The sequence below is a fragment of the Teleopsis dalmanni genome, chromosome 1, assembly GCF_002237135.1.
Source record: "Teleopsis dalmanni isolate 2A chromosome 1, ASM223713v2, whole genome shotgun sequence".
Classification (NCBI taxonomy): domain Eukaryota; kingdom Metazoa; phylum Arthropoda; class Insecta; order Diptera; family Diopsidae; genus Teleopsis; species Teleopsis dalmanni.
Genome location: NC_051846.1, coordinates 233,158,415 through 233,168,080, shown reverse-complemented (window position 1 = coordinate 233,168,080; position 9,666 = coordinate 233,158,415). Strand labels below are relative to the sequence as shown.

Here is a 9,666-nt window from a genome sequence, read left to right as displayed (position 1 = left end):
TTCGTTTTTACTTTTTTAATAGAATCAGTTTGAATATGTATGTCTGAAGTGAACAGACATATGAACATGTTGTTACTACTTGTGAATACGGACAGTTAGGAGAGAGAATAGAGTTTTGCTATTCATAAAGAGAAGTCCTCGTATTCTCGAGTATACAACCTGGAAATATTTGTCTATAACGATAACTAAATGCCGTTTAATATTCCTATTCGGTATTTTTTAATCGTACTATTTTATATACCATAGCTACTAGCTAATAAGGAGAATAGAGTGTTGTTGTTCTTGTTGTAACCCTCAAGTATCTGCCAATGTAGTTCCTTTGAATGTGTTAGACGGTTCTTAATCGTCGAACTCGATGAGCACTGTTCATTATTCCTGTTGGAAATTTACTAACCATAAAGATGAACTAATAATAATAAATAAAACTAACTTATAGTTAACTAACTTTATGAGTTTTAAAATCAATTAAATTAATATGTATTTTCCAATCAAATTTCTTCTTTGAACATATTTACATATTTCACAAAGGTTTTGAGGAAAGGTATTAGGATTAGGTTAGGAATAGGTTGTAATTTATATGCAGATAATGCTTATTTACAGGTTTTGTTATAAAAAGCAAATAGCAACAGCATGATAACTGCTGAGAGCAGTTAAATTGGAGACGTCAAATTAATTGCAGACACATTCTTGAAGCGTTTGTCATTTCTTCTCAATAAAAAAAACACACACTTTTTATTTAAATTACAAGCACAAACAGTTGTTGTATTAGAAAGAAAAATTTTGGTAAATTGGTAAATTTTTAATTAATGAATATTACTGCACTCATGGCAAGTAAAAAATTTATCAAAAAAAAAAAATGAATAAGAAAAAATGTTTAAACAATCGAATTGTTTTTGTTATTAATTTTATATTTGTAAAATAAAAACCAATTGTTGTATTTTTCGTGGGAGAAAAAAAATTTTGTTTGTTGTTGCTTACTCTCCAACGTTGTTTCTGGCTTAGTGCATTTGAAAATTGGCTACGTTCAAGTAGTGACTGCAAATAGGTTACTTCAATTAAACACTAATATTTTAGAATTCTTTAAAATATTATTTACAAAAAGAAAAAAGAAAAATAAAATATGTAATGCATACAATGTGGAAGTAATGCATATACAAATATGAGGAAATAAAAACTAACAAAGCACATTTCATGAAAATTAGCAAATTAAGAATTGATAATGTCTTTGAAAGATACTGCGTGCATAAATGTCAATTGCCTCAATAATGAGAAATATTGATTGAAAACGTTGCTGCTGCTCTTGCTCTATATATTATAGATTATATACATACATACACATAAATGTATAGATATATATATATATATTGTGTATATTAATTGATTGTGTTTACCTTTTGCCATGGATGACTTTTTATTTGTGGAAATTTAAATTCCGTATAATTTGGATTCATTTCGCGAATTTGTTCTCGTGTTGGTGTACCCAAAACTTTAATAACTTCAACTAATTGATCAACACCGGAATCACCGGGGAATATAGGCTGACCCAAGAGTAATTCAGCTAAGACACAGCCAGCGCTCCATACATCTAAAATATTCCATTAAAATATAATTAGATAAAGAAACTTATTCAACTTTTTTCAATAATATATATACTTACCGATTTTTGTTGTATAATTAATTGCACCAAATATTAACTCTGGTGCACGATAGTACCGAGAGCAAATATATGATACATTCGGCTCACCATGTAACAATTGTTTTGCGCTACCAAAATCGCATAGTTTCAACACTGCTGTCTCTGGATCTAATAGAAGATTTTGGGGTTTAATATCGCGATGACAAATTCCCAAAGAGTGTATATATGCCAAACTTCTAAACAACTGATACATGTAAAGCTGTAAATGTATTTTAAAAATATTAATAATTTTATTTAACTCTATTGACTCTATATTTTTTTTATTTTTTAATACATACACGAATAAAGTTGATTGGTATCGTTTGTTTAGTTTTAGCGTATTGACGTGCAACTTTGTAAACAGTTTCTGGTATATATTCGAGGACTAAATTCAAAAACACTTCATCTCGCTGAAATTAAAAAAAAAAACAGGTTAATGATTTATATTAAAAGATTATTTCTTTTTGATCTATTTTATAAAATAATATTAATAAATTAATATAGAAAATAACCTAAGGATAACACCCATCAAGCAGATAAATACTAATTAATACTACAATTAAAAGAAAAAAATTTTATTTTATTTTTTAATAAAATTACAAAAGTAATTTTTAAAACCAATATGTAGGAAATGATAAAATGTAACTAAGACTTCTGACAATGAAATATTTAACGTAAACTTAGATAGACATATAAAATATATCTTTTAAAATTTCTATAAATATATTATTCAGCACAATATATAAGATATGATTATCAATACGATATGATTGATTAATTAACACTTGCCACATAAGTAGGTTAATTCAGATTATACTGGCGATCCTAACAATCTACTTTGGGCTATTGATCCATTGCTTTATCGTATAAAAATTAGAGGTTTAAAAATCCCTTTGAAGTTTTGGCAAAGCCTAAAATACTTTTTAGAAATATGTTCTGGAGATAACCAAAATCCTCAAAAAAGGAAGCCAATATAGATAGAGAACCCGCGTCGCGGTTACACAACAAGCGTAGTAGAAGGCATATGTGCCGTACTCTCCACATGTAGTACAGGAATGCTTTAATGGAAGATTTAATTTTTTCGTATGGCTCTCTTATCGGCTGTGACTCTTCAACAAATCTACCACAAGACTAATGTCTTTACGGAGGATTTCAATGAATGATTATTTTTTTTCTTAATAGAGAGCGGCTAACTTGCATATCGTTAAGTCTTTCCATCTTTTATTAAAGTGCTAACTACCAAACTAAAATTCAAATTCAAGTCTAGCATTAAACCCATATGTCTTTATATTTCATAAACCTGGCACATTACACGTGCAAGTGTTTGTGAACATATTTTCACGTTATATACAATATTGAGGTGATCTTCAACACAGAATTATATCTGTTGATGAGAGAGCTCGGTGGCTTTTGAGAGGAAAATTAAGTCAAGAAAATGGAATTGGATGGGCTATTTCTTGACGAAAGTTTAGAAGAATATAGGAAAAATGGTGTTTGAATAGAAATAGGTGTTTGTCCATTCATCTTCTGGATTCGCTCATTACGTGTGTAGCGTCAGAGTAAAGGCACCGGATCGGAAATTAAACACTGTCGCAAAATCATAAAAGATTCCTATGCTCTTTCATGAGCAATTTTTAATATTTAATTTATATGTATTAAACATTTCTATATATTGTAGGTTGAAAAAATCAAGAATTAAAAAACAATTTCAAAAATATATAATATAATAATTATATAAATATATTAATATATAAATATATTAATATTTTATAAAATATATAAAATATATATTAAAGACTGATTAAAAAAGAATAGATGCATTTTTACCATTTATGCATATTTGAATATTAGAAATCTTTTACCACAGATCTATCTTAATTTTTTAAGGATTGATATATTCTCATACGCTTTTTTTAAATAATTTTAAGTTGTAGCTAAGTATACGTACTAATATCTAACCACACTTAATAGTTGTTTATATAATGTAGGATTTGAAAATTTCAATTAGAGGAAGTAGAATGTAAAAAATTATGTGATAAAATATGTTAAAATGTTAAGCTTTTAGTATTAAAAATAAAACAAAAATTATACTTAAAAATGTAAACACAAAAAGCTTCAACTATTTGATACTTTTATCAATTTCTATTTCATAATATTATGATATATATAACCTAAAGAAATATGTTAATCTAAAAATGAGTATGTAGGCGATAAAAAAATGTTATTTATAAAGTATAAGTAATAAAATTCATGCATTTTGCATTTTATATAAAACTTTTCATTTATAAACTTTATAAATGTTTCAAAAATTACTCATGTTTCCAAAATTCAAATGAATTTTTTAGCATATTTAACAAATGTGTCGCATGAGAGAATAAATGCTGGCTGTTTGCAATTAATTTATTTTTTATTGTTTATACATATATACATAGTGTCGTACATATTATATTACAATATTGCATTAGCGAATACGATGAAATATTTACGAAGTTCATTGAACTGATTGATATTAATTGCTACATTATATGTCAAAGAGTACCTGTGGTTTGAGAACACCGGCCAAAATCCCAACATCAATGGGAAACTCGGCTAGCTTTTATTTTATGCAGAAAGCCGTTTTAATTATTTTGAAAACATATTTTTCAAATATAATAGATTATATATTTTTTTGTAAGTTTTATTATTTTTATTTTTAATAAATTTTGTTGTACATAGAATAAGAAAGAAGAAATTTTATATAATATTTGGATTTCAATATTGATTGCATTTACACTTGAAATATATGTTATAAATTCATTTGAATTTTTTTTATTACCATTATCTTTACCTACTAAAATAAGTGCATATTTCACTATTAATTAAAAAGAAATTTTAACAGATATAAACTAAAGGATTTTATAGACATTATTTATAAGAATAAGTAATATTAAATTTTTGCTTACCTTTTCACCACTCGAATAGAAAAAGTACAAAAGTTTTACAATATTACAATGTTCCAATTTACGCATTATTTGCAATTCACGATTCTATAAAATGAAGCAAAATTAAATTATTAATAATAGATTTGAAATAACAAAACAAAAATATTAATATTTACCTTAAATCGTCTGTCTTGTAAAACTTTTTTAATCGCTACCAGCTCCCCTGTGTCGCATAGTTTAGCTTGAAAGACTACACCGAAACTTCCATTGCCAATCACCTTTGTATCTGTGTAGGAAACTTCTTGTACACGGTCGGTACCTTGGCCGGGTGTTGCAACCACTGTAGTAACCTTGGAACCATCTCTGCCTAAAATTTCAAGAAAACAAAACCACAAAGTTGTTTATCAAAATTTAAAAAAATTCTTATAAATAATCGAATATAATATCATAATAAACGAAGTAAGGTACAAGAAAATTATATAGAAACTTATATAAATCACAAAGTTCTATAATCAACTATCATATAGCACATATATATATAATTATATATTTTATTTAAAAGCTTAAACCAATAATCATTAAAAGTTTACTGAGAATAAAATTAAGTTGAATGATATAGTGATAATATATACATATATATAGATAAAAATGTATTTTACCGAGCTATAATTTTTATTCCATATTATGCTAAAATAGAACTAATTTTATATCTCATTATCAATAATCATGCGGTCACTAGAGACATGATTATGTTGTGGTTTTTGTAGGCATTATATTTTTTTGGAACAAGTCGTAAAGGGATGGATCTTAATCATAAAATATTTACCAACAACAAACCAATTGGCAAGTGGTTCTACTATTATTTTGGGATGCGGTCACTAGAGACATAATTATGTTGTGGTTTATATAAGCATTATATTTTTTTGGAACAAGTCGTAAAGGGATGGATCTTAATCATAAAATATTTACCAACAACAAACCAATTGGCAAGTGGTTCTACTATTGCTTTGGGATTGATGATTATAGAGGTCAAGTTTCTTCAATTGTGTAATGTTTTTATCGGTTGTAGGGGTTGTAGCAAAATAATATCGAGATATTGATGATTTCTCGACCATTTGCTACCGCTAGTGAACTCATTCAATCTATAGTTATATACAAATCAGTTGACAGGGGATACTAATTTCTCTGTATGTAAAAGTACATATAGATATTAAAAGTACTTAAACAAACGCGGATATCTTCAGTTACAAATTTTCAGTGCTTTCCTGCCAGAATGTACATTTTTAATCAATATGAAGATATTGTCTGTCTTGTCTGGTAAATAGCCTAAATAATTTTTGAGCTAATCGAGTTCAGACTTATTAGATTCATAAACCCCAGCAGATTAGGTCCTGAAAAATAACTGCCGAAAATAAGTTTCATTCAAGAAGAAAAATTTTGAATTACTAATAATTAGTTTCTAGAACCCGTATCTAATTTTTACATGCATTTTTAAGTCGTAATTTAAAACAATCTCTAAATTTACTTTGATTAAATAGGTATGTGAAATAAAGCTTTTATTACGTAAGAAATATTATTTAGAAATAAACGATCTATTCCGGGAAAAAAATCAGATATCAGCTTAACTGATAAGACAGTGTACACAGTGAAGTAACATTGAGCAGTAGAGGATACAATCTATAATATGAGCAGTAGAGCCATATTATATGTGTAAAGGAAGAAAACTTTCCATTCACTTTTTGAGTATTTATCTGACAATATACATTCAAGTGTCTTCACAGTGGCATATCTATAGAAAGAAAAAAAAATTTATTTTTTAAAATAGTTTTTCAAAGAAGTGATAATTAAAAACATTGCTAACAATCGTTGCAACATTTGAACATAAGAACATTTTATATTCTTAAATTTTTTAATGGGAGCTAAATTCACAATTTATTTAAGAAGAAACCTGGATGTGAACAAATACGATAATAGTATACAATTATATTGTTAAAGTAAAAAAAGAATTAAATATAGGAAGAGAAGAGATTTTAAACATACCAACAGTTTCTAACTTTCCCAGGCTGTGTATTACTGCACCTTCCATTTGGCGGTGCTGAGGATCTTTGGTTGATGTTATAAGAGACGTTATAAATATTGCAATTTAACTAAATATTTTAGTAAATTGATTGCTGCTCTATTTTGATTTCACATAAAATTATTTCGCTTACATTATATTTTTATATAAATTTTATAATCAATTTTTTCCATTTTGACAATTCGAATAGAAAAACAAAAAGTCAACTTTGAAGTTTTATTTTTAATTATTTTAAAAATTAATAAAATGTATTGTACACTTTAGTACTTTAACTAAAAAAATTTATTTAAAATTTTTGTATTACTTGGAAAAGAAGTAATAAACAAGTTAGTTCTTTAACTTTAAGCCTATCATCAGATCAATAAATTTGATTAATAAATTATACCATATTAGAAGAAAAAATATCTATCTTTGAAAATCTAAACGTAAGCATTGGTTCCAAGAACAGACCGATCCACGAACCGAGTCCGACGACAAAGTACCATTCGCCACAACAAAAAGGAAATACACAAGCAGATCCCTACTGATAACAACAACAATAACAGTTTAACAACATTTCTGAAGAGAAATAAATTAAATCATACAATAAAAAAAAAAATTATAAAGAAAAAATACTGTTTGAGAACTCAAAGCAATAATATCCAAAATAGTTCACCTCAGGACGCACAGAAAGATATGCTGATCTACGGTCCGTCATCAGTTAAAAGATAAATAAATTATAATAATTCTACTATAGTTAAAGCTTAGTGTGGGGCAGCGATAAGCCCCCCAAACCATAAAAGAGTAAATACCGCAATAGCACTAACTCAAAGCAGAACAACAACAACAACAACAACAAAATAGTCCTCGTAAGAATGTACGAGTAAAAATGTAAGAATATCAAAGGCACTCAGTCAAACCAAGACATTAACATGCCAATAAAGTAGAAAAAGGATATTATCTAAAACAATAATCTAATCTGTGTAGATTTATCTAGAGAACAAGCTAATAAAATAACAACAACAAAATATTTCTCGTAAGAATGTATGAGTAAAAATGTAACAATATCAAAGGTCACTCAGTCAAACCAAGACATCAACATGCTAATAAAGTTGATGTCTTGGTTATAATCTAAGACATTATAATATTCTAATCTAAGATGAGTAGATTTACCTAGAGAAGAAGCTAATAAACTCATAAAATTTTTTGTTCTATAGGAACTGCAAATTTTTTGTTCTATCTTCTTCGAAGGAACTGCAGAATAGCGATTTATGATTAATAAATTAACTAATAAATATTAATAGATATTAACTAGTTGAACATTTCTTAACAGGCGATCAGTAGCATTAGCAGCACGTTCTTTACGAATATATCTTGAGGAAATATTGATATCGGTCCTCACAAAGCATATTGCATATTTTTCTCGTCCACACAATGAGCAAACACTGGGTGGGTTTACATATAAACGTTTACAAACACAGGAATCAATTGGTCTTGTGAAATTGATCAAGAATGTTTATATTTTATAGAGAAGTGGAAAAAAGGTTTCGCATTCATCACATTACACACACTATCTTATTACATATTATATTTAAAATAATATATGAATATATAATTATTATAATTGATGATGTGATGAATAAAATGATGATTAAATTTAATTTTAGTTTTACCTTCTGTTTCCCAACAACCTTCTAATTTCTCTTTACTTTCATCAATTTGTTTTGGAATGGAAAGTGCAACACTGTGTTCAGGCCATAAATCATTTAATTTTCCAATAAGCTGTTTCATGCCTAATATAATATTTTAATTTATTGCTTTATTTGTGCATTATTTGTGTTTAAATGACACAGACCAGACCACATTTTTATATAGATAAAAACAAATGTTATGAGAGTACAGGTGGTTGCCACTTTTTAATTATAAAAAAAAAACAAAAAAAAAAATAGCTTGCTTTCGTCTAATATAATAACGAAATTAATGGGTGTGATGAATATATTTGTTTTTTTTTTTTAATAATATATATTTTGTTGTCAAGCAATTAAAAGAATTATCTTATTAACAAATAAAAAGATTTATGTAAAAATAAAATATAAATGTTTTGTTTTTCATTTTCATTTTTAAATTTTCAAGGCATAAAAACAAGCGCAGCAATAAAATATCAACATTTTAAAAACATTATTATTTTATTAATATTTGTTTTAATTTTCATTTTGCGCCATGAAAAGGCAAAAGGCAGTTACTTTACTCAACAAATAAATGATTAAATTATTTTAAGGCCTAAGAAGATTAAATGCTAGTAACGTTGAACGTTGAAGAACATTAATAAATTATAAAGATAAGAGTTTTTTATTTTAACGTGAAATTATTTTTTTAAAAAAAATAATAATTAAAAATAGCATTCAGTCTTAATTAAGGGAAATCAAAGGGAAAGGGAGTGATTTTAAATTTAAAAATTATTACTATAAAATTGTCTTATATTTTGTTACTTAAATTAAATATAAGCCAAAACTTAATAATAATTCCTTGCCGATTAATTTTTCATCTTTTTTTTTTGGGTTTTTATTGGTATATTCCTAATGTTAGTGACATCTGCTTCATTGTCAGCAGCAATTGACAAGGTGCCTGGCAGGCGATTGCTCTATCAGACAAAAGTTCTAGTTTTGTCTTTCTTCGTATTACCCTCAGCTTTGACATTCAAACTATTCAAGACATTCAAATATATAATGAAATAGTATTTTTCTATTATTTATATTTAATTTCACATTACTTTGCTAATTATTTTTTATAATTGTTGTTGGCATTAAACAATATTTTTTTGGGTATATATATTTAATTGAAGTAGTTATCTATAATTTGATTTTTAATTAAAGAAGACACTTTTTTAATTTGATTAATACAGGGTGCTTTAATTATATATAATATATACATATATACATTTATTATCATTATATTATATATAATTTGATTTATGTATTATAATTATATTATATATAATTTTATGTATATATGTA

At 26.4% G+C, this 9,666-nt stretch overlaps 1 protein-coding gene across 1 annotated transcript in view; it reads right to left on the bottom strand.

Annotated features, from left to right (window-relative positions):
* The window catches only part of LOC119667686 (protein kinase shaggy-like), a 10,106-nt gene extending 1,633 nt beyond the window's left edge, over window positions 1-8,473 (bottom strand). Inside the window, exons 1-6 of the mRNA XM_038076994.1 lie at window positions 8,326-8,473; window positions 4,773-4,963; window positions 4,618-4,701; window positions 1,975-2,085; window positions 1,658-1,895; window positions 1,392-1,585 (exon numbers count right to left, since the gene is read on the bottom strand). Of these exons, the coding sequence (XP_037932922.1) occupies window positions 1,392-1,585; window positions 1,658-1,895; window positions 1,975-2,085; window positions 4,618-4,701; window positions 4,773-4,963; window positions 8,326-8,443 (936 nt within the window). The 5' untranslated portion in view covers window positions 8,444-8,473. The remainder of the gene's footprint in view (window positions 1-1,391; window positions 1,586-1,657; window positions 1,896-1,974; window positions 2,086-4,617; window positions 4,702-4,772; window positions 4,964-8,325) is intronic.
* Between the last annotated feature and the right edge of the window lie 1,193 nt (window positions 8,474-9,666).